At 46.2% G+C, this 23,476-nt stretch overlaps 5 protein-coding genes across 7 annotated transcripts; 4 read left to right on the top strand and 1 right to left on the bottom strand.

Moving 5' to 3' along the window:
* Positions 1 to 1,939: 1,939 nt before the first annotated feature.
* LOC135622181 (MYB-like transcription factor EOBII) lies at positions 1,940 to 3,089 on the top strand. The gene is made up of 3 exons (XM_065123824.1): positions 1,940 to 2,178; positions 2,254 to 2,383; positions 2,643 to 3,089. The coding sequence occupies exons 1-3, from the start codon at positions 2,016 to 2,018 to the stop codon at positions 2,962 to 2,964; spliced, it is 615 nt and encodes a 204-aa protein (XP_064979896.1). The 5' UTR covers positions 1,940 to 2,015; the 3' UTR covers positions 2,965 to 3,089.
* Positions 3,090 to 4,441: 1,352 nt separating this feature from the next.
* On the top strand, positions 4,442 to 7,232 carry LOC135622669 (large ribosomal subunit protein bL12c-like). The gene is made up of 2 exons (XM_065124698.1): positions 4,442 to 5,129; positions 6,973 to 7,232. Exon 1 carries the CDS (start codon positions 4,533 to 4,535, stop codon positions 5,085 to 5,087), a length of 555 nt encoding a protein of 184 aa, XP_064980770.1. The 5' UTR covers positions 4,442 to 4,532; the 3' UTR covers positions 5,088 to 5,129; positions 6,973 to 7,232.
* A 552-nt stretch (positions 7,233 to 7,784) lies between these two features.
* On the top strand, positions 7,785 to 10,708 carry LOC103997294 (PWWP domain-containing protein 3). Its single transcript, XM_009418460.3, has one exon. The coding sequence runs from the start codon at positions 7,911 to 7,913 to the stop codon at positions 10,527 to 10,529; it is 2,619 nt and encodes an 872-aa protein (XP_009416735.2). The 5' UTR covers positions 7,785 to 7,910; the 3' UTR covers positions 10,530 to 10,708.
* A 4,630-nt stretch (positions 10,709 to 15,338) lies between these two features.
* LOC135623985 (uncharacterized) lies at positions 15,339 to 15,839 on the top strand. The gene has a single exon (XM_065127457.1). It carries the CDS (start codon positions 15,339 to 15,341, stop codon positions 15,837 to 15,839), a length of 501 nt encoding a protein of 166 aa, XP_064983529.1.
* A 129-nt stretch (positions 15,840 to 15,968) lies between these two features.
* LOC135585797 (cinnamoyl-CoA reductase-like SNL6) lies at positions 15,969 to 18,470 on the bottom strand. Of its 3 annotated transcripts, none has more exons than XM_009418281.3 (5): positions 18,136 to 18,465; positions 17,496 to 17,671; positions 16,875 to 17,078; positions 16,516 to 16,669; positions 15,969 to 16,439 (listed from the first exon to the last, which is right to left on the bottom strand). In XM_009418281.3, exons 1-5 carry the CDS (start codon positions 18,395 to 18,397, stop codon positions 16,126 to 16,128), a joined length of 1,110 nt encoding a protein of 369 aa, XP_009416556.2. In that variant the 5' UTR covers positions 18,398 to 18,465; the 3' UTR covers positions 15,969 to 16,125. The 3 variants fall into 3 exon arrangements, with proteins under 3 accessions (XP_009416556.2, XP_064980772.1, XP_064980771.1); XM_065124700.1 differs by adding an exon at positions 17,809 to 17,827 and having other exon boundaries at positions 15,969 to 16,669; positions 18,136 to 18,276; XM_065124699.1 differs by having other exon boundaries at positions 15,969 to 16,669; positions 18,136 to 18,470.
* Between the last annotated feature and the right edge of the window lie 5,006 nt (positions 18,471 to 23,476).

A 23,476-nucleotide genomic window follows, 5' to 3' on the forward strand; every position in this document is an offset into this window, starting at 1 on the left:
AACAGTAGATCCTATGCCAGCCTTCACAACTCTCATTACTTGTAGATCCCTTCCTAATCACCAAAAGTACTGCTCAACTGTGACCTAAGCCTTCGAAGGGGCCAAGAAACAGTAAAAGCAAACGGGGTAAAGCTTACAACCTAAAAACCCTAACCAAATTGATCAAGTTTCACTGTTACTAACGTGTTACTTACCTTAACCAAGTGATGAGGTTTGGATAACTCCAGAATCCAACTGCAGGGGCTGCCCAATTTCCCCTTCAAATCAATGAAGTAAAATTATCTTGGAGTTAAACCATGAAGACACCATCAAAAGAGTAGGTCATAAGGGATCGAAACTACTCTCTCTTCCAAGTAAGCGAGATCACTATCGGCGGAATGAGCGTCGAAGAGTTGCAATTTTAGCTATTCAAAACATCCGCGGATCCACAAAACTCACTTTACAGGGAAGTTGAGGAGAAAAGGTCCGACCTGGTCCAGTTTACGTCGCCGGCGACGAGTGGAGTACAACGTAAGCCAAGATTGAGACGGCCGATGCCGATGGCGGGAGGAGCGGCCGTGAAAGGGCGAGAGGAGGCTAGTCCCGATCTCTTTCGACTTCGCGCGAAATATAACGGTGAGCGCTTTATTTATCGTATGTTCCTGTTACGACTATTATAACGGATATTATGTGTTATATTATATTATATTTAGATTATATTATATTATATTATATTATATTATATATTGTTGGTTTTTCGTGAAGACAAAAAAAAAAGCAAATTCGAAGAAAAAACTCAACTTTTTTTTTTCTACCTCTTATTTTCTAAGAAACGAGATTATCCTTCATTCTTATTACTTTGTTTTATCGGTCCATCTCCGAGACCAATAACTTCCTTGACGTGAAACTCGAATTCCCCAAGCTAATGCTACATGGAGTCGTTCATACCAATCAATACTAAACTCATGATAAGTCCAATATGTATTATGTTATCTTTTTCTTCATCCCCTATAATCACTTTTATCAATTCATCAAAAAGATTTATGATATAGTGAAGATAAAAATCTTTATCACGCCCTGCCCCCCCTCATCGAGATCAGGAGAGGTAGACTAGAGTGACAATTGAGGGAGGCAGTGAAGTCATCGCACAAGTTATACAAATGGTTGTATCGTATGCTTTGTAGCATGTTGAGAACTTTCCTTCTTTCATCACATCACCCTATTATGGGTATTTTTATTTTTTTCATAATTGCATTCATCTCGTCGTCCATGCTTTCATTAAGGAATTTAAGAGAGGAAGGTCTTTGAGACCATCATCATAGAGGTTATCGCCATGAGGGGCTCCCTCATTGCTATGGTGAGGTTGACATAGTGAAAAACGATCCAAGGAATAATTATAACTTATATAAAATAAGAAATACTATAAGGATATAAAGCAAAAGGTGCTAAGAAAATAAAAAAAAAATTTGAGGCGGTATTTTTTAGAATTTGCTTGACATCAAATTCTCGAGAAATAGGAGAGATTTATAGCAATTGGGATTGGGTTGCTCACTTTCATCAAACCAAATTCCCTACCGAAGATTCTACTCTAACCAATCGTGCATGTCTCGCCTCTAATACCGGGGCCACTCATGTTGTGCTCACCAGGTGTTTGTGAATAGGCCGGTGCAAAAGGTCGGGCCCAACGGTGCAGAATAACAAGATTCCCTCGCACATGCACACGCATGCGTGCAGAAATGTAAGCGTTGCTTCGTCTTTTTCGACACTCAAGATGGATGACATACTTGGACTATGTGTGCAATTAACACACACTCGTTTCCTTGGCTTGCACATGTAGTCGATCTAGCAGCTGTTCAGCAGTACTTTCCTTGTGCATATAACCCTGCTGTTTTAGTGTAGTTAATCATGACAAGCGATACAACCCACTCGTTGTCTTCTCTATAAAGCCCCCAAACAATCTCCTCACCTCCTTCGCCATCCCCACTCTCCCGTTCCTGGTTTTTTATCTGCCCCCCCTTTGCCCCTCCTCTCCGGCCATGGACAGGAAAGGTAGCAGCAACATGAACGATAAGAGGGTGGACAGCAGCCAGGAGGCGGAGGTGAGGAAGGGGCCATGGACCATGGAGGAGGACCTCATCCTCGTCAACTACATCACCCACCACGGCGAGGGCGTTTGGAACAACCTCGCGCGGTCCGCAGGTACGCATCTGCGCCCGACCCTTCTCCTCCTCCTTTCCTTTTCCTGCCTCTTACGGCTCTTCGTCGTGCGTGAAGGCCTGAACCGAACTGGGAAGAGCTGCCGGCTTCGGTGGCTGAACTACCTGAGGCCGGACCTACGGCGCGGGAACATCACGCCGCAGGAGCAGCTCCTGATCATGGAGCTCCATGCGAGATGGGGAAACAGGTGAGCCAACGAACAACGTCAAGATCGATCGATGACGTCCATGTTTTCGCGTGTTTAGAAGCTTCATGGTCTAAACATGCTGCATGATCACTTCAACAAGACGAACATGTGCTTGGAGACAGAACTCGGCCAAGAAAGCCACTGCATGCGATATAGCACTAGTCCAATAAACAGAATCAACACAGACGTCTTCTTCTTCTCTTCATCTCTCTCACCTGTATCATCCTACTAATTATGCCTTTTTATTTTCTCCACCAAGGTGGTCGAAAATTGCAAGACAACTGCCGGGTAGGACCGACAATGAGATCAAGAACTACTGGAGGACCAGGATACAGAAGAGGGTGAAACGGAGCGAGTCCGACGACTTCCAGAACGCCATGCTCACGGACGAAGCTGGTGCTGGCACTAGCCAGACGAACAGCAGCAACGATGGGAGGGATCAGCCGAGCCACCCCGATGAGCAGACTGCTACCGCTGCTGACGGCGTCGACCCTCAATTCCCCGCCGAGTCCAGCTACAACTTCTGGACCTTCGAGGACTTCTGGTCGATGCAATTGCCCGACGACGATTACATGAAATGAATCACCCCATGTTTATGGTATAGAGATGTGTACGTTTAGCGTGGTTCGGAGTCGCAGTACTTGTATGCTACTGTACAAACCACAAATGATCAAACTTATTATTTATGAGCAAACCTTTACCCGTATGTCCTCTCTTGACCGAGATTTTGAAGAACAACACCTGAACATGATGGTTTGACTCGTTGCACTATCTGCGTCAGCTAACAACTGTCAGCGTCATGTTGGTCACTGTATCGAGAAGAGAGAGAGAGAGAGAGAGAGAGAGAGAACAGAGGTTAAAAGCAGAGCAGCTCGAGAGAAAAATGGGGGCTCTCTACCGCTTCTTCGTTGCCTACCGGTGCAACTCGGCATCCACCAGCCGACGGAAGCCATTAACGCGGCGAGCCATTTCGGGCATGCACTTGAAGGATCGACCGTTTCGGTGTGCAGCCGAGTGCCATCAGTGTTCTACATGAGCCAAACTTTTAGGCGGTGGAAGACGACGGCTCCGACCGGGCTAATGCAGCACGTGCACGCCGAGGACAGGCGTACGAGTGGCCCAGCGCTTCTAACAGCGACGCGAAGGTCGTCGAGGGCCAGGAATCAGATCTCCACGGGGTTGAAGGGGGACGGTGGGCAAAGAGCCGAGGGCGACACATGCGGTATTGGGGCAGTTAACGCTGGGTTGGGCGGCTCTTTCCATGGATGCGCCGATGACTTCACCATGGCCGCCATGTGAAGTTACCGCACTGGGAAAGGAGGGTGCCTTGGCTTGATGGACTCCATGCCCGCCCTGTGTTGTCCGAAAGCAAAGCGTCCGAGATGGGGAAGTGGATGTGATATTTGCATCACGTTTGTTCCGCTGAGAGAACCAAGGACGCCATCAATGGACTGTGAGTTGGAATGAGATGAGACCATAGGTTCGGTGAGGCTCGAGGACGGTACTTGAGAGTGACTTGGAAAGAGAAGAAACAGCGGATTCGTGGCTGCCATTTCTTGGCATGTGCTTCAAATCTATGGTTTGGTTGGTTGGTACTTCGAGAGTCCTAAAAGAATCATCCAAAGCACTTCCATCACCATTCTTCCGGTCCACAAGAAACATCCAATCCACTGTGAACGAAGCCGTACGTATAGACAAGCATAGTCTAGTCAACGTCCAGCCCACAAGACAAACTATAATGTTGAGATTAGTGGATTTGATGAATGGTGATTCTTGGCCCAATTGATTCATCTAAAGGGATGAAAGGGTTAAGTTTGGATTGAGGCAGCTGAGTATAGAGTATACATCTGTTATCAGTATTTTATGATGTACGTGACATGGTCTGTAATGCTATTGAATCGGGATTGGGTTGGATGCTGACTAAGGTTGGGTTAGACCATAAAGATCCCGATTCAAATCGAGCGTGTGAGCCGGTCTTAACCCGACTCAAACCGGGTAGTGCCTGAGCCGCTCCGGTTCAATACCACCCGAGTTTGAGTCGGTGACTTATGTCTTCCAGAAAACGAAGCTGCTGCTGCTGCTGTTGCCGTGCCTGATCCGCTTCGTCTCCCGCTTCTTCTGATCTCTCTCGCTCCGAAAGCACAAGGGAATGGCGGCTGCTCTCTCCCTCACTGCCTCCTACTACATCGCCTCCTCCGGCTTCCCCATCTCTTCCTCCGCCCCATCCCAAACCCTAAAGTACCCTTCCCAACTCTTCCCTCTCCGCTCTCTCCGCCTTGCCGCCGTCTCCCTTTCCCCTCCCGCCGCCGTATCCCCCAAGATCGAGGAGCTGGGTAGCAAGATCGCGGGCCTCACCCTCGAGGAGGCCCGCGGCCTCGTCGACTACCTCCAGGACCGCCTCGGCGTCTCCGCCGCCGCCTTCGCCCCCGCCGCCGTCGCCGTCGCTCCCGGAGCCGCCGCCGAAGCGGCCCCCGCTGCCGTGGAGGAGAAGACGGAGTTCGACGTGGTCATCGAGGGCGTCCCCAGCAACGCCAGGATCGCCACCATCAAGGTGGTCCGGGCGCTGACGAACCTGCCGCTCAAGGAGGCCAAGGATTTGATCGAGGGCCTGCCGAAGAAGTTCAAGGAGGCCGTGTCGAAGGAGGAGGCAGAGGAGGCCAAGAAGCAGCTCGAGGAAGTCGGAGCGAAGATCTCCATCGTGTGAACCCTGGATTGAACAGAGGATGCGAAGAATTCCATGGCTAGGGTTGTACAACTTATGCTTCTCCTCTCATTATGTATTTAAACTCTTTTATTTTGAATTTAGTCATGAATTCTTATACTCTGTTTAGTGATTGTAGGGATTTTACTTTTCACCGCTCTTCATTCTTGTCTTTATGTTATATGAGTAATTTAGTACCGTCATTTTGAGTAATTATTCAATTAATTTGAACTAATCTCGCTATATTATATCATAGCTTTCCCTCTGGTCTTTTGAGTTTCATAATTTGCATCCCTTAGTTTTTGGTAAGTTTCAATTATAATTTGCAAGTATACTTATTTGTAGTTGCAAGTATATCATTTTATGTTCATCGTGGCTGACAATTTCGGCTCTTTTTTTTATCTTGTGTCTATTGTGTTCTATATCAAAGCCAGTATAGATTACATGGTGGTTTGATGAATCTGTTTAGAAGTCATCTTTGATGTTAGCTCCTTTTGAGTGTAATGTTGCATACTTTATCTATAGTTTACATGGTTGCTTGATGAATCTATTTAGAATTAATATTTGAAAATAATTTTTTCCCTTCATCTTGTTACATACTTTAAGCTGTCTAATATGCTTAAAATCTTGAAGAGGACATGTTTTGGAAGGGAAAATGTAGTTGCATTACAAGTAATAGTCCTGCATCTTTGTAAACCTTAAAATTTGGCAAACAGATTCTGGTGATGCCCTTGCTTTGCTTTACATCTTGTATAAGAATTCTTATTTTTTATAAACTCTAAATGAACTAGATGTTTAAAGATATAATGTGGTTTTAAATGAAAATTAGTTAATAATGTTGGATTGCATGCCAAAGACGCAAGCTACGTTCACCGCCTCATGCTTTCAAGAGTGTTTGGCGGGGCTTATGGAGTTTAGATTGGAATTTAACACTGAAGTCAAGAACTTTTGTTTCTTACAAGTTCTTTTGACTGTACTAAATCGTCTCATTCTTCTGTTGAGTGCATAAAGAAAGCTGACCTTATATTACATGACAATCGGCTTTGATGAACAGACTTCAGAGTGGATATTGTCCCTAAGGTAAAGAAGAAAAGCTGTATGCCTGTCCTCTAATGAATTTGGATAACCTTAAAATGTTTGTCTTGTTTAGTGCTGATGGTCGTGTCAACTCTGGGAATAATCATTTGGTTGGAATTCCATTAAATGAATATAGAGATGGCCTGGATTTATTTATATGCTTGGACATATTGGAGAACTTTCCATTGTAAGATACTGATTAATTCTCCACTTGGGAAAAGAATTTAAAGTTTCTAATAGACCTTGATTGCTGAAAAATCTTTTGCTGAGAGATCAATGAGTTGGAACAACTACTTTGATGAGTAGTTTTACTTGACAATCTGTTTCTTCCTGATTAATCTCCCTCTGGATATTTCCAACATAGCCAAGTTGAATTGTTTTGAAGACCCCTTGTGAAGTGTGCAAAGGGAGTCCTATGCCCCCTAACCAGTCTAGATAATATGGATATTTTTTGCTTTCAATCCATATGATACGCCTCCCTAACAAACATATTTGGCGAGGTTGTTCTGGATCCGGAAGTTGCAAACAAAAATCTACAGGTTCAAGATACTGTTGTCTTTTTTGGTGTGTAAAGTAGCTTTCTTGCTATGCATATGACTACACCGAGAACAGCGAGAATTTTATTTATGTAAAGGATAAGTTGTGAATATGTGATTCGATCCCAGGATTCTACTCCTAACTTTATCCTATTTGACGGCTTCAGCAATGAGAATTTTGATTGTTTTTTTGCTTTCAAATCTGGACACCAGCAGTGTTTGGTTTATTATACATACACTCTTTGAGGCCTGACAGAGTATTCTTCTTTTTCCAGGATACATTCAATCAAGCAAGAGCAGTTCACTTACAAATGGCAGCTAGAGAACCTGAAGAACTCAATTGTCGTGAAAGTTTTTTTTGTTGTTGTTGTCTTCTTCTTGCTTTCCTTTTTCTTTTTCGAGCTGGAGTTTTCCAGATGTATGTGTAATGCTTTGCTTCTGGGATCTGTTGTCATACAACTTGGGTATCATATCAGGGGTTTTTATTCTTTGGCAGAACAAGGTGTTGCCTTTTTAAAGAATCATATTCTTGCCATGTGAAGCATTACAACCTTTTCGTCTGCGTGTGGCGTTGCGCTGCCTCTTCACCAAATGCACCCATCTGCTGCGCTGCTGATTTATTTGGTGTAATATCATTGCTCAGATCTAAAATATGATATGCATCTTTTCGCTATGTTCTTTTGCTCTCAGTATACTTCTTTTTCATTCTTGAAACGAATAGATTACGGGCCATTCCAACTTCTACGTGATCGAGACAGGTGCGCGCAGATGACTGGCGCAAGAAGCCGGCGGGTGCCCGGCGCTCCGCAGCAGGCTCGCCTGATCCCCAACTTTTTATAGTTATGGGTCGCAATTCTGCCACGTGGAGATGTCACCACTTCTGGATGCCGTCCGAGGCCCACGTCCACCTTCATTTGGTCTCAACACTTTCCGGAAGAAAAAGTGGGCGTAAACTTCCGTCCCCCCCGAACGCGGCCCGCTTATGCACCCTCTAATCCCATCGGACTTGTCATTCCATCTTCCCCATCCACCAGAACGTGGGTCCCCTGGCGAGGCCTGACTCGAGGGTTTATCTAAACTCTCAAACGCAATTGCGCACCGCCCCCCTCTTCACTCCCAATCTCTTCTATTCCTCTCTCTCTCTTTCTCTCTCTCGCCCTTTGCCCACATTGTAGCGTGTTCATAGGTCAATTTCTCGCCAGAAGATTCGCTGATGGAAGACCCAGACACCCTGGCGGAGGATCCTCCGGCCGTCGCGAAGCCACCAGACGCGCCAGCAACCAAGCGACGCCGGCAAGCGGCCGAACCCACGGTCTCGGCGGAGCTTCTCCTTGCCAGAACTCGACGCCGCGTCGGGGATAGGGTTTCCACCGACACCGAGAAGCGATCGATGGCCGCAGCCCCACTTCCTGAAACGGCGGGAGGAGGAGGAGGAGGAGCTGGGAGGGGCTCGTTTCGAGCTGGGGATCTGGTTTGGGCCAAGTTCAAGATCCGCGCTTGGTGGCCAGGGAAGGTCCTCGATCCGACTTTGCACGCCGGCGAGGTCAAGAGACATGGCGGGGGTCAGTCCGTCCTCGTTGCTCCCTTTGGCGATGCCGCCGTTGCTTGGTTCGAACCGTCTCAGCTGAAGCCGTTTGAGGAACAATTCCGGCAGATGATGAAGCAGAGTAGTTCCACTAGCTTTGTGTATGCTGTCAAGGATGCCTTGGTCGAGACGGAGAAGCAGTTAGGGTCGGAGATGTCTTGCTACTGTTCGCCGGATTCGAATTCTGAGGTCGCGCAAGGGGTTGGCAAACGCTCAGTCGCTAAGTATTCGCCTGCCCAGTTCCATGAGCGACTACTCGATGCTGCTCTCGATGTTTTGGGTACTGATATGCTTGAGGTTGTGTTGCTGCGGTGCTGGGCATTGACTCTTCGACGCGTGACACAGTGTCCAGCCGACCTTCTGGAGAAGGATTATCGGGATGATCCGCTGCATGGTCCCGCTTCTGACGACACTGAAATGGAATCCGAAGTCGGATTTAACAGGGCAGGGAGAGGGCCAGGGACTTCAGAGGTCTCACAGCAGAAGAAGGAAAGAAGTATTGCTGAACTCATTGCAGATAAAGGTTCCGAAATAGCAGAACCTCATCGTAGTATGGTGAAAGCTGCTAGCTTTCATGAGTCGAGTCCGTCGTCATCATCAGATTCCCAAGAGCAAAAGAAGAAGGGCGAGAAAAGCAAAAGCTCTGAGGTTGGAAATGGTGTACTTAGGGTTCAAGAGGAGAAAGCTATCTTCATGGACAAACCTGATCCCTCATTGTCAACTGATAAACAAGCAAGCAAGGGTGAGAAAAACCAGAGCTCTGGTGTGAAGAATGATGGTGTTGTAGCTGAACAAGAGACAAGGTCCAGTGGACGGGAACGCAAAAGAAGCAAGTACCTATCACCTCCCTACACTTATATAAGTGCATATCATAAGCGCCCAGTTTCATTCAACTATGAGCCAACAGAAAGTCTGAACAGAGGTGCTGAAGTTTCTCAATCATCCTTTACTGGGTCCCCTCAAAATATAGTGAACATTAATCAGGCTTCGAAAAAGGAAGCTGGTAAGACTGGTTCTGCATCTAATCATGATAGGAGTTCCACTAGTGGCATCCTATCAGTGTTCCTCTCAGCAGCTATGGACCCTTTGTCTAGGAAATGGAACCAATCAGCCAATGTTGTCAGGGACTTCTTAGATAAGTTTAGAAGTTTTGTTTACTCAGATGGTTCTGACTTCCATAGTTACCAAAAGTTCCTCGATGATTTGGGTAGCAATGGTGAACGGTCTACGGAGGCCTACATGAATAATAGTTCAGGAATTGATGGTACTGATGCGAAGAAGAATAAGAGACTGAATTTGGTTGGTGATAAGACTCCAAACGGCCATATTCCAACTGAATCAGGAAAAGTTCAAAAGAGGAGGAAGATAAAGCATGGTGATGGTGAAGCTGGTACTGAAATCTCAATGGCCACAGAAAATAGTAGTGCAAATGGCACAAAACTAGTTAACTATGCCCAGGAAAGGAAAATGAGCAAAGGAAATAGTGTTAGTGCTAAAATTAAATTTGATTTGCATCATGAACTCAGTGGTAATGCGGAAGGAAGTAAATTGAGGAAGAGAACAAACAAGGGCAATGATACATCTGATACTGAAACTCGATTAGATTCTGGTGCTGGATTTGCTGGTCAAGCTGAACCTAATAAATTGGGTAGGAGGACCAAGGGTAATGGTGGCAGTAAACCTGAATCAGCTTCAGAGATGGAACACAAACCCACAAGTTCTTCTGAAGAAGATAGATCAAAGAAAAAGAAAGAGGAAACTAACTATGAAACTCCTGCTTATCTGCTGCTGAAATTTGCCCCTGGAACTGCTTTGCCATCTAAAGGTGATATTATCTCAAGATTCAGTATATATGGGCCTGTAGACAAGTCTGATACAGAAATTTTGCAAGGTTCTCATTGCATTCGTGTTGCGTTTAAGAGAGGCATGGATGCAGAGAAGGCCTTAAAAAATTTAGATGGTAGTGGATCCTTGGAATCTTCGGTCACAAAACAAGAGCTGCATTACTTTTCAGGAAATATAAGCTCTCAATTGCGAACATCCACCGTTCTGAAAACTCCCCTTCCATACATAAGGAAGAGCCTTGAGAGGATGATTTCTAAGCTTACTGAATTCGTGGAAGCTGAGAAAGATGTAGGATCTTCCAACATGTTGAGGCCAGAGATAACAGATAATCTAGTGGATGAGATGGATGGCCTTCTGAAGAAGGTTGATAAGCTTCTTACTGGACCTTCTGTTAGTACTTAATTTTTGTTTGCATAATCATACGTCTCCTCATCCTCTACTCTACGGTTTTTATAATTATGACACTGTAGACTGGTTTGAGAGCACATAGACTGTCTATGTTGGCTTACAACATTCACTACATATATTGATGTAATTATGGGAGCTTTCTTTTGGTATTTTCACTGAGAAATTTACCTATCGATTTAAGCCTTCTTGATCATCAGGATACAAGTCCAGAACTAGCTGGTGGGCAGTTCATGTTATAATATGACACCAAAATTCATTTGTTTTTTGTTGATAACTTCAAATGCCCTTAGATATGAGTTGCTGCTGGAGGCTACTGTGCATGTTACAGGTCACATTTATCCATTCCTAGAACTTCTATATCTCTTTTATGAGTCTGTATAAGGAATATGGTGCAGTGGCCTTCCATCTCTCACAGGGGATTAACCTAGGCTTGGTATTTAGTTCATACACAATATAGTTTCTTTGAAATGTCATGAGTTAATAAAGTGTAATCTAAGGTTGCATATTTTTGTATAAATCTTCTGGCACGAGAACTTCTTCCAGCATTTAATTTTCTACTTTAAGTGACTAGAAAATGATTATTGGACTTCGATGCCAGCATCTAGTAATATGGGCCTGCAAATATTTGCCATGATTATCTCCATGTAATCACATAGCTAATCCACATTCTTCTTCTATGTCTCAGATCTGACTTCTGTTTAGTGGTGAACATGTTATTGGATTTTTCAATATCTGTTATATTGATTCACACAAAAGTCGGATGGTAGCAATGCCTTGAGAATGATGCGATAAAGCATGCAGTATTTTTGCCTATGATGTGTTGATATTATGTGTCTCATATTGCTATTGCTTTGTATACTACTAAGGCAATTATATTCCATGTGCATAATTTTTTATTATTCTTTCAAAAGGATAGAGCACCTGATGAATTTGATTATGTCAGCCCTTGTAATGATTAGGATTTGAAATATTTTTCAACAATTTCGTATGAGATTAATTGATTAATTTAAACAATTTCTCCATTTAATACTCTTGTAAGGCTGATTCATTCAAGATGCCATATCAGTTTCATTAATGTGACTTTTAGTGATATATCAACTGCTAGATCCTCTGATTCATGATATGGATTTGATGGAGACTAAGGTAGAATTACTTCTCGGATGACTAAAGTTTGTCTTTGAGAATGTTGAGATCGTGCAATCTTGAAAAGAAGTATGCATATCAGTTTCATTAAACTGCTAGATCCTTTTATTTATGATATGGATGTGACGAGACTAAGGTAGAATTATTTTTCAGATGATTGTTTGCTGTTATTGTTTGCCAAAGTTTGTCTTTGAGTTTGTTGAGATCATGTAATCTTGAAAAGTGTGCAGTATTTGTGTGCGTGTGTGTGGAAGTCGTTAGACTTTTGAGGTCTCACTTCATGATAGTAATTGCAGATCATGTTAGCAAATGCATTTTCTTTTGTGCATGATCGACTTCTTTATCATACAAACTCATTTCGTAGTCGGTAATGTAACACTTCGATTTATAAGACAAAGATTGATTTATAAAGATTTGATAAGTATATTATTATTAATTTTGATTTAAGCATCTTGAACTAGTAATTTAGACTCGATGAAGTTAACATGTTGATTATCCCATGATAATTGATATTAGGGTCGATCTAGTATTGAGGCATGATGTGAAGATTGAGTAGGAAATGACTATTAGTGAATGGGTCCTAAGATATGTCATAATGAGGAATTATCATTGGGTTATGTCTCATATACATTATGGTGGGTTTGATCTAGGTTATGTTAGGTTTTGACGAGGATGTCAAGCGAGGGAGTAAGAGAAAATTTAACTTATAAAGGTCTAATCTAAATTATGTTGAGTCTTGACAAGTGCATCAAGTCCTTAAGTGAGGGGAGTTTATAATATTCTGATTAGTCTCGTATGAGCTAGGAGAAAGATTGATTTATAGATATTTGATGGGTATATTATTGTTAATTTAAATCGATGGTTTAGGTTAACGAAATTAACTGAATATATTTATTACACGCATTACACGCATACTTGTTAGTTCCTAAGTCATATATTTATTTCTTGATTATATAATAAGTAAAATGTTATCGTGTTATCTAAAGTTAAGATTGAATATATTACATCATAATATCGTTATCTTTAAATCTCAACTTTTAGTAAGAGATTAAGATTAGTATAGTTTTTACCAAGAGCTTTTAATCTATTAACAACATTTATAAAATGGATATACATAATATTAATATATTTATTTGGTTTTATTTTAAATAATTTATAATTATGAATTAAAAATTAATTTAATTTTTTAATTCAATTTGTACCGTTATATATCACGTACAGTATGATAGGTATAAAATTAATTAAATTTATTTTTATATAATGTACAAAATACAACACTTATAGTTTAGTTTTAGCATTTAAGAAAAATACTTTTTTTAAAATTATTTTAAAAGATTTTTAAAAATTAAACTCAATAATATTTTATAAATTTAAAGAATAAAAAAAATATTCATGTTTTTTAATATATATAATTTATTCAATTGAATATGAGAGTATGTGTGAGAAAGTATCTTTCTTAATTACTTAAAAATATTATTTATTTTTTCTTAGATATTAATCAAAATAAAAGAACGTGGTTTTGATACTCATTGTTAGAATCTTAATAACACAAAGAGATGAATTAGTATAATATTATTTTTAATTAATTTTAAAACTCGATCCATAAATAAATATATTTTGAAAATATGATCAAGTTAAAATTATAAGTAAAAAAGAATAAAATTAAATATAAAAAATAAATAAATTAATTTATAGTAATTTAGTCTTTACGAAATGAGAGGGGCAGAGGCAAACCATTCATGTTTTTTATAAGAAAAAAATATTTTTTTTAAAAAATAATTTTAAAAGATTTTAAAAAACCAAACTCAATAATATTTCATAAATTAAAATTCATAAAAAAATCTTCGTGCATGTTTATATATATATATATATATATATATATATATATATATATATATATATATATATATAATTCATTCAATTGAATATGAGAGTACGTGTGAGAATAAAACTGCCGCCTCATCACAGCCATTCATCCACACTCTTCCCTCAGCAGCACTCAAACACAAAAACCAAAAAGATTCAGTGTCTCGGCCGGGCGATTAAATACGAAACAGTCGTTTCCCATTGGCTGAGAGCCTGTCGACCCCACATTCTGAAAGCACGGACCCACGAAGGTCGAACTCAGATCTGCCCTTAATCAACAAACATCGAAATCCTTCCGTCAAAATAAATAAATAAATACAAATTAAATTTCCACCTGTCCTCTACAATCTACAGTCTCGCATTTGTTGCCTCTCGAATCCATTCGTTCACATCCACGTCATCAAGACACCGGAGAACACGATTCACCGAGTCAAGAGGACACGATTCACCCATCATACTGTACCTCTTTCATGAATTCCACGTCGCCACTCTCCCCCTGTGTACGCATGCGCTGATAAGATCGATCTCTCTATCACTGGGAGAAGAAGAAGAAGAAGGAGAAGGAGAGAAGCACTCCCCCTTTCGACTCGTTCTTCCTATGCGATCTGATCTCTCTATCACAGGGAGAAGAAGAAGGAGAAGGAGAGAAGCACTCCCCCTTTCGACTCGTTCTTCCTATGCGATCTGATCCGACTCGAGCTCACCGCAACAGCGCGATTTCATCGAATCGGGTCAGCGTCCACATACCATCATCCTCTCGTTACACTCCGGTGTTGTCCCATCTCGTCATCCAACGAGTTGATGTGGGCCTTTCCACGAATCATAAAGCGTGCGATCGTATATGGCTCGATTCATTGCACGAGATATAAACAATATTATATGAGAAATTAGTGATACATACAATGCATGGCCTCGATGAACTTGTCCGATCATGGGACAAAAGACACCTTGCTGCACGCTTCGAATGAATCTATTTGATTTGCCTGGTCTGATCGATCTAGAAGAAAAGAAAGGAAGACATGACACATTCGATCAAAACTGGGACTTGCATGAAACAGGTTGACACCACCTTTTGTTTCCTCCTCTCTCCACAAGCTCTTCTTTGCTCCATTTTAGCGTGTAGGGCCGACTTGACAAGAGTGGAGCACTGGATTGAAGGGATAAGGAAGGCTTTTACCATTTGTTTGAATCCATGGGACTGTCAAAGCCTTTCTTTCCCCTTTTCATCTTGATGATAAGAACAGGACATGCTATGTAGGACTCGAGTGACCTCAAACCGTGTGCTTAACGTACGACACATCAAATCCATTCCCATAATCGATTCATCAGACTCACCTGTTCCCTACCAAATATATGATCACCGTATACCGGATTAAGTCTACACTTTCTGCAGACTTCAGACTGCAGCTTTGCCTCAATGGTGACACTGCATGCCTTGTCTTAGGCTATCGCTTTTAGCTCCATTTCTCAGATGGGTACTCTTCCCGCAGTCGCTGCTGCAGTCACCAGCTCGATAGCTTTTCTCTTGCAAGCATTGGGACTGCAGCACCTACTCCCAAGTGGCACCAACCTGTGTGGGGACGATGGTGATGACAGTGCTGTCAATGAGGGGTTGTGTTAACCTACTCGACATGTTTCCCTTCCATGGCAATATCATGGGGATGGGATCATGTACGCTATAATGCATGCACCTCCTGACGTCTATATCTGGAACACCGCGCGCAGGCCGCCATTTAGTCCACGTCGAACCAGCTTGCGTCGTCCTCGTCTCTTCTCTTGGAATCAGGTGGACGGATGGGGAGGTCGAAGAGCGAGGCCCCGAGGAGGCTGCGCTTCGCGTCGCCCGACGAGGCCGGAGACGACGTGGAGTGCAGCGGCGCGTCGTGCCGGTCGTGCGCCGCGGTCATGGTCGCCGACTGCGTCGCGCTGGGCTGCTGTCCCTGCGCGGTGGTCGACGTGCTCGCCTTGGCCTTGGTGAAGGTCCCCTGGGCGGTGTCGAGGAGATGCTTGGGGATGCTGAAGAGGAGAGAGGGGGCTTCGCGAAGACGAAGGGTGAGAGATGAGGGAGGAGTAGAGAGGATGAGGGGGGAGGTGGTGGTCGAGGGAAGGGAAGCGAAGAGCTCGGAGAAGATGAAGCGGTGGGCTGACGTTGGAGCGACGGTGGGGGAGAATGGCCAAGGAGGTCAACGATCTGACGCTGATAAGGTGTGGATGGAGCTGTATCAGATCGGGCACTGGGGGTTTGGTTGTCATTCTCGGGAATTCAGGGGAGGGGCAATTAGGGAAGACACGTAGGCCGGAGTGCCGAAAATACCCCTGCCAAACATCAGGCTTGATAGACGACCGGAGGGCACCGATTCCTCTCTAATTCCTCCTGAAGTAGTGTTATATATGTAATGGAATCCACGCAACTCTTTTGAAGTCTCGAGTCTTTAAGTCTCCACGTCTTTGATATCGTAGCAGAGTTATCTGTTCAAAGGTTTCGAGCACCAGTAATCACACATGGCACACTCGGTGCATTCATGAGCCTATCAGGTATTCGAATGTGCTTCTCCCGGAATGTACACAATGTGTAGGCCTACTACTCCTGCGAGATCGAGTAGATATCGTATGTACACCTCCTCCTCCTGGAAGAGGATAGCCTTGAGAGCTTCCGGTTGGAGAGCTCCACCCATGTCGGGCAATCGGCGTGGGCGTCCCTGGATACCCTGTTCGGAAGACCCAGCTGCCGCTCTAGTTCGGCGGCCTCTTCGCCGCTTCGGATGACATGATCGTAGCAGATGTATCGCCCACAAGCGGTGCTGCTCATTGCCTCGTACACAGCTACGTGAGCCTCGGCTACCTTCTCCACGTCGGTGGTGGCGAGCAGTCCCTCCGTGAGCATATCTTGAGCTCCTGCAGGCATTTCCAAGGAATGAGATGTAGGATCCTAGAAGGCGACAGTGAGATGGGCGAGGGAGTGGCCTCTGGCCTTTGAGGTAGGCGATGGAGCTGGTGGAGTTGCGACGAAGGAAACCAGGTCCGGTGACGAGGGCGGGGCATACGGTCACCAGCTTCACATCTCTCCCACGTGCCGCCCTCCATGCCGCTTTCTCTGCCATTGTCTTGCCCAGCGCAAACCATAGCTGCCATTGTTCAAAAGAAGATCTATTCAGGTGGCAGATTGTGTTCTAACAAATAGCTTCTGATCTGAATGGAACAGTTGATCGGAGCCCCCTCATGCTCGAAAGGAACCAACGAGAGTTTCGTGGCCCTTTTTTGTGAAGGTTGAATTGGCAAGCGTTCGATAGAGACCGGAGAGAATCAATTATCTTTGTGCAAGTCTCTCACCTTTTTATCACGACACACTCTCTGATCGCTCCAGCAGTTCTCGTCCACGATGGTGGGGCGACGGCTACTTCGAGGAGTGCTGTTCTCTCGCCAAACGCAAGCCAGAAGCGAGGAGGTGAAGACGCATCTTCTGACCGATTGGGTTCTCACGCAGGCTTCAACCACTAGCTCGGCTGCTCTCACCTCCATTTGGGCCATGTGCTTCTGCAGACTCATAGGAGCACAACAAAGATTAGTTTCACATGCAAAGAATGTGACCTCCTTACCTGCCACAAGCTTGATCCAACGAAGATGAAAACAAAAGCTTTCCTTTCCCAGTTGGACGCTCACAAAGGAGATGAGGACATCCGGAGAAAGATCAAGGTCGCCTAGGGATGGCATGGAGGAGGGTCTAAACCATGTTCGTGTTCAAACTACGATTGAAGCAGACTAGAAACCAATACAAGTCGTTGCTTCTTATCCAAATCTAATACAAGAATTGCTGCATTTGTCAACTTGATAATGACAACACAAGTATACGATAATATAATGGGTAGGTGAATACGCTGTTATTTGGAAGCCAAATACTACGCCCAGTTTCTATTATATGTGGTAATACAAGGAAAAGGGATGGCGGCTCACCGAGTAGCCAGAGAGACCCCCCGGATCAACGACGCTGGAGGTGTGGAAGACCCCGACGCACCCATCGAACGCCCGGCACAAGCTCTCCAAGTCCATCACGCTGGCCATCACCGCCCACACCCCGTCCCTGCCCATCTCGCCGAACATCTCCGTCTCCCTCAGCTTGTCCATGTCCTCTGCAATCCAAGCGACCAGCAGACACAGCGTAGTCAGCAGCAGCAGCAAGGAAGTCACGATGGACCCCACTCCATCTGCCATCGGGGTTTTGTTTGGACAAAAGGCAAATAATATAGCGCATCGTTTGGTGGCATACGTGTTTCCAATTCGTAATTCTGCGAAAATGTCAAGATAACTATTAAGGTGACGAGTAGCTATCGCCCAAAGTGGTCGAAGAAAGCAACACTAACAATGACAATCTCAGGGTACCGCCAACGGCAAATCGGGCACGTTCGCGAATCTTAAAGCAACTCCGTCTCCCGTCGAGAGGAAGTCGAGAAGAACAAGGGGAAAAAAAAAAAAATCGAGAGCATCGGCGTGGAGATCGACGAGCATCAGACGGTTAAGATCGATAAATCAGGTGGTAATGCGTGTGAGAGAAAGAGAGATGGATCGAGGGATGGGAGGAAGAGAGAAAGCGAACCCTGGGTTTCGAGGGCGAGGCGGACGGTGTATCCGCGGTCGAGGAGGTGGTTGACGACGGCGAACCCGACGAACGAGATCCCCCCGGTGACGCACACCGTCCGCTCGTCGCCTACCCCGCCGTCGCCGTCCGCCCTCCGCCGGACGCTTCCCGACCCCGCCTTCCGCACATGGGCCCTCCCGATTCCGCCGCTCCGCAGCAGCGCCTCCCGCATCTCCTCGATCTCCGCCTCCAAGCTCTCCGTGCTCCTTAGCACCCCCATCTTCTCCTCCCCTTCCTCTCCCTCTCCCTCTCCCTCTCCCTTCCGGTTTGATGTTTTTAAGGTGGGGGGTTTTCCTCTTCCTCTTGGCGAGAAAACAAAAAGGCCCTTATTTCTACCGCTTATATAAAGAAGGGACCCTTGATATGTTCACACCCCGTAAAGGCAGAGCGGCTTTCATTTCGGCTGGCTCGGCTCACGTCAATTGGCGGAATCATTTTCGTTTATTACGATCGAGCTTTTCTTTTTTCCGAGCCAAGTCTAAGAGAAAAATTTTGCCTCCATCCAAAGCTCAGCCACGCCGGCAGGATTCATCTGCTCGATCAATTTGAGAATCCCCATTCTTGGCTTCAACCCATCGGTTTAATCTCGCTCACTTTTGTCATATGTCGTGGACGTTGTTTTCGGAGCGATTCCATTGTTCTAAATGACCAAATCAAAGTAAAAAAAAAAAAAATAGTATTTCGATATTTTTTTTAATTCGAGTTTGGAATATCGATTTTTTTTATTTTTTATAGTGGGAAACGTCGTTATAACGTCTTTTCCTCGTTCCTGCCCGACCTGTCTCAACTACCTATGCCGGCAGGTACGGGCGGGGCCCACAGACAATGGGAGTGCCGGCCGAATCCACTCAGGTGAGGGCGTAGGTGATAACGTAGGATCCATACGTGTGTTTATTGAGGCGAGCGCCGCCTGACCTCGGAACGGCACGGCTCGGCTCGGCTCGAGTCCCACAAATGCCGCGAAGGGGTCCACAGAACAAGGTGCTCGTCCTTGAGCCGTCCCGATCGAACCGCCGCGAGAAGCCGGCGAAGGGCCACGCGCGATGCGCGGAAGAGACCCGACCCGGCACGATCGATCGATGAGCACGATGCGATGCGAGCCTCTCGATAGGCGTAACTACCACCACGCAGATGCGTGGCGTGTAAATATCCACAAATCGAGTGGGGGAATGAGAACAGAGAAGACACAGCATGTGACGTTAAAAGAAGGTACAGCCAACGGGGAGCGTCGATGACACGTGCCACTAGTACAGCCACCTATCGGAAGTAGCTAAGTGTGGAAGGCAATGGTCTTAAAATAGAAAAAAAATCACAAAATTACCAATAAAAATTAAATAGGAAAAAAAATAAAAGACGAATCATATAAGAAATAAGCCACCTACTCATATGAACCATCTGTCCCATGTCCGAGTTGCCCGCCTGAGTGTGACGAGTCAGTAGACGGTGATGTTGCGGGTAACAACTTTACGCCGTGGTCTCGGGACCGACGTGGTTGGTTCGGGTTCGAACGAGCGAGGGTCTTATTCGGCGTCCCTCTGGGTTGCCGAGGCGGTCGGTCGTGCTGATCAGGTTGCATCGGAGCTCGCCGGGCTTCTCCGGGGGATGGAGGTTCCTCGCCTGGGTGTTCGAGGGGAGGAGCTCCGTCTTCGTCCCTGCACATAGGTCGAGTCGGGAGAGCTCAACCCGACCCCTCCAACGATCAAGTTAGTGGATAGTCGTAGGGGTTTTTTACCTCTTTCCTTCTCCCCCTCTATTCCCGTTCAGAACGCGAGGGTATTTATAGGGAAGCTTACTGTTTCCTGATGTGCCCGCTTGTAGTGGGTAGGCTCGTACTCCTGGTAGCGTCTGACATCGGTGTTGGCATGGCGTGAAGGATCGAGCCTGAGCAGGATGTTGATGTGCCTCGGTCGACGTTCCGATCCGTGTTGACCAGGTGCTGTCAGGTCAACAAAGGCGCGAGGCATCAGCTGGCTTCACCCGAGTCTTATCGCCATTATTACCCTCATCATATTCCCCATCCGAAGGAAGCTATGCGTCGGTTGTTGTAAAAGGGGGGTTCGAGGCATGGCTTCAGCTTTAAGAAACTATCCATGTTGGGTTGTTGCCGGTCCATTACCAGGGGTGTGGGAATTGTGGAGTTTAGTAACTAAGGAGGGTTGGATGCGCAGCGGTGGCCCTGGGCAGTATGCGGCCGGGGAGCGTGATTCAGGCCGCACAGAGGTAGTGGTCTCGGGCAACTTGCAGCCGAGTAGCACGACTCAGGCAGGCAGGCCACACAGAGGTGGTGGTCTCGGGCAACATGCAGCCGAGGAGCACGACTCAGGCGGGCAGGCTGTGCAGAGGTGGTGGTCTCGGGCAAAATGCAGCCGAGGAGCACGACTCAGGTGGGCAGGTCGCGCAGAGGTGGTGGTCTCGGGCAACATGCAGCCGAGGAGCACGACTCAGGCGGGCAGGCCGCGCAGACGTGGTGGTCTCGGGCAACATGCAACCGAGGAGCACGACTCGGGCGGGCAGGCCGCGTAGAGATAGTGGTCTCGGGCAACATGCAATTGAGGAGCACGACTCAAGCGGGCAGGCCGCGAAGAGGTGGTGGTCTTGGGCAACATACAGTCGAGGAGCACGACTTAGGCAGGCAGGCCGTGCAGAGGTAGTGGTATCGGGCAACATGCAGCCAAGGAGCACGACTTAGGCGGGTAGACCACACAGAGGTAGTGGTCTCGGGCAACATGCAGCCGAGGAGCACGACTCAAGCGGGCAGGCCACGCAGAGGCGGACTCGGGCAGACTACGGCCGAGGGACATGACTCAGGCAGGCAGGCCGCACTGAGGTGGACTCGGGCAGTCTGCGATCGAGTCATGTAGATAAAAAGGGGGTTAGGCCGGAGCTAACCACGAGCCGGGAGGCGGTCAGGTAGATACTGAGCCTCTGCTCGGAAGAGACTGAGGCAGGGCCTAGATTCCTTTTACAAGGACTACATCGGATAGTCACCGCGGGTGCTCGACTTCTTCTATGGAGCCCGCTGCCAAAAGTCGCTCCTCCTCATGGCCACCTAGGCCTCCGCCACGATGTACTGGTTAGCCCACTGGAGCATATCTGGTACCGTGGTGGGGGGTCACTCCACGAAGGACTAGAGGAATCTGGAATGTCACAGGCCTATCATAAACGCCTGCATTAATAGAGAGGGGTGAGCGTCCGGCAACCCCCAGATTTGTGTTGTAAAGCGATTCACAAAATGGGAGAGAGGCTCGTCCTCCCTTTGGTTGAGTCCGAGGAGCAGTGCAACAGACGACTTTGGCCGAGCGTAGGCCAAGAAGCTAAGCTCGAAGTCTTTGACGAGCTGATCAAAGGAGGCGATCGTCCTGGTCTTCAGACCGTTGTACCATGTGCGGGCTAGCTCCCTCAGGGTCGTGGGAAATGCCCTGCACATCAAAGCATCAGAGGTTCCATTCAGCGCCATTTGGGCACGGAAAGCAGCTACGTGGTCCGCTGGGTCAGTGGAGCCGTCATATGCGTCCAAAGAGGGGAGCCGGAAGTTCGGGGGAACCGTTTGATCTTGTATCTCAGGCACGAACGAAGACCCTTGTTGTGCGTCCTCCCCGAGCTCTCCCTTTGACCTGCGAACCTCATTCTCCACTTCGTTGAGCCGCTGACTAACAAAGCGTAGCTGGGCTCGCAGGGAGTCTGTTGAATCCGAAGATAATGCCTCGGGTTCCAGGCGGCCGCTCGGGTTTGCCATCACTCGATCCTCAAGTGGGGCCGATCGAACCCAAGGCGAAGTGGGGAGCTCCGGAAGTGGCGTGTGGGCCCCAACGTGCGGCTCCTGTTGCTGCAGTGGTTGGATTGCAGGCGGGTGCACCGGATGAGAAATGAGCAGGATCATGGTTTGCACCATACCCGTCAGAGCTCGGATTTGATGAGCGAGGTCCTGAAAGGCCTCGGACGACACGGGCGACGGGTCGGCTGGGGCACCTTCAGGCGAACCAGCCCAGGTCATTGAATAACCGCCAATGGAGCTCTGAGGTCGCGATGGGGTGCTCTTCTCGAGGTTGGTCATTCGAGGGGTGATCCCTTGTGGCCCCGATCAGGTGTGACCCTCCAGCAACGGGTTCGTTTGAGTCGATCTGCCAATCCCTCGACTTTCGGCCCTCCTTCTAGCGCCAAAAATATTGCGGGTAACAACTTTACGCCGTGTCCTCGGGGCCGACGCGGCTGGTTCGGGTTCGAATGAGTGAGGATCTTGTTCGGCGTCCCTCTGGATTGCCGAGGTGGTCGGTCGTGCTGATCGGGTTACGTCAGAGCTCGCCGGGCTTCTCCGGGGGATAGAGGTTCCTCGCTTGGGTGTTCGAGGGGAGGAGCTCCGTCTTCGTCCCTGCACACATGTCGGGTCGAGAGAGCTCAACTCGACCCCTCCCGACGATCAAGTTAGTGAATAGTCGCAAGGGGTTTTTACCTCTTTCCTTCTCCCCCCCATTCCCGTTCAGAACGCGATGGTATTTATAGCAAAGCTTACTATTTCCTAATGTGCCCGCTTTCATGAGGCAGGCTCGTACTCCTGATAGCGTCTGACATTGGTGTTGGCGTGGCATGAAGGATCGAGTCTGAGTAGGATGTTAATGTGCTTCGGTCGGCGTTCCGATCCATGTTGACCAAGTGCTGTTAGGTCAACAGAGACGTGAGACGTCAGCTGACGTCACCCGAGTCTTATCGCCATTATTACTCTCATCAGGTGAGGAGCTTCATGTTGTTACGGGAAGAGGAAGAGGGGCAGTAACGGTTGATGATACACTTGGTGTAGATGTAAACAGAGGTGGTGGATGCCGTGATCAGATTTGGTTGCCAATTAACTAAGTGGTTTCTCATTTACTAATTACTAACATATTCATACAATCTCCCCCTTATATCTGCAAATTATTCGCTATTAACTTAAAATATTTGAAAGATCCACATTTTTCTAATTTTTCACTATTAACTTACTATATGTGGAATTTTTTCTTTTCTTGGAGGACCAACATGATCGACTTATATCTATATATAATAATAAAATATTTTATTAATATTATTGATCTTATCATATTGGGACATCTTATCGTTAGATCTTGGCTTTGATCTTAATCTTATTAATATCATAAAAGATCTTGTCTTACTCATGGAGTCCAGAGATGACATTCGGGTCGGACCTCTCATGCTCTTGGAACTATTATGATTGGTAATAAAAATAAATTTCTCTAGGATAAGGTAGAATATTTTTGTGTCAGATGATGTGGGCTCTTCCTGTCTTGCTAGAATCAAAACATTCTTG

Source organism: Musa acuminata, chromosome BXJ2-9 (genome assembly GCF_036884655.1).
Source record: "Musa acuminata AAA Group cultivar baxijiao chromosome BXJ2-9, Cavendish_Baxijiao_AAA, whole genome shotgun sequence".
In the NCBI taxonomy this organism is placed as follows: domain Eukaryota; kingdom Viridiplantae; phylum Streptophyta; class Magnoliopsida; order Zingiberales; family Musaceae; genus Musa; species Musa acuminata.

Excerpts from the sequence above, each read along its gene's own strand:
- LOC135622181 (XM_065123824.1), top strand. The coding sequence starts at position 2,016 with ATGGACAGGAAAGGTAGCAGCAACATGAACGATAAGAGGGTGGACAGC. Across the intron at positions 2,179-2,253 it reads CAACCTCGCGCGGTCCGCAG|GCCTGAACCGAACTGGGAAG; the intron begins GTACGCATCTGC and ends TCGTGCGTGAAG. Across the intron at positions 2,384-2,642 it reads CATGCGAGATGGGGAAACAG|GTGGTCGAAAATTGCAAGAC; the intron begins GTGAGCCAACGA and ends TTCTCCACCAAG.
- LOC103997294 (XM_009418460.3), top strand. The coding sequence starts at position 7,911 with ATGGAAGACCCAGACACCCTGGCGGAGGATCCTCCGGCCGTCGCGAAG.
- LOC135623985 (XM_065127457.1), top strand. The coding sequence starts at position 15,339 with ATGGGGAGGTCGAAGAGCGAGGCCCCGAGGAGGCTGCGCTTCGCGTCG.
- LOC135585797 (XM_065124699.1), bottom strand. The coding sequence starts at position 18,397 with ATGGGGGTGCTAAGGAGCACGGAGAGCTTGGAGGCGGAGATCGAGGAG. Across the intron at positions 17,079-17,495 it reads GGGGTCTCTCTGGCTACTCG|AAGCACATGGCCCAAATGGA; the intron begins GTGAGCCGCCAT and ends ATGAGTCTGCAG. Across the intron at positions 16,670-16,874 it reads GAGTGTGTCGTGATAAAAAG|CTATGGTTTGCGCTGGGCAA; the intron begins GTGAGAGACTTG and ends GAACAATGGCAG.
- LOC135622669 (XM_065124698.1), top strand. The coding sequence starts at position 4,533 with ATGGCGGCTGCTCTCTCCCTCACTGCCTCCTACTACATCGCCTCCTCC.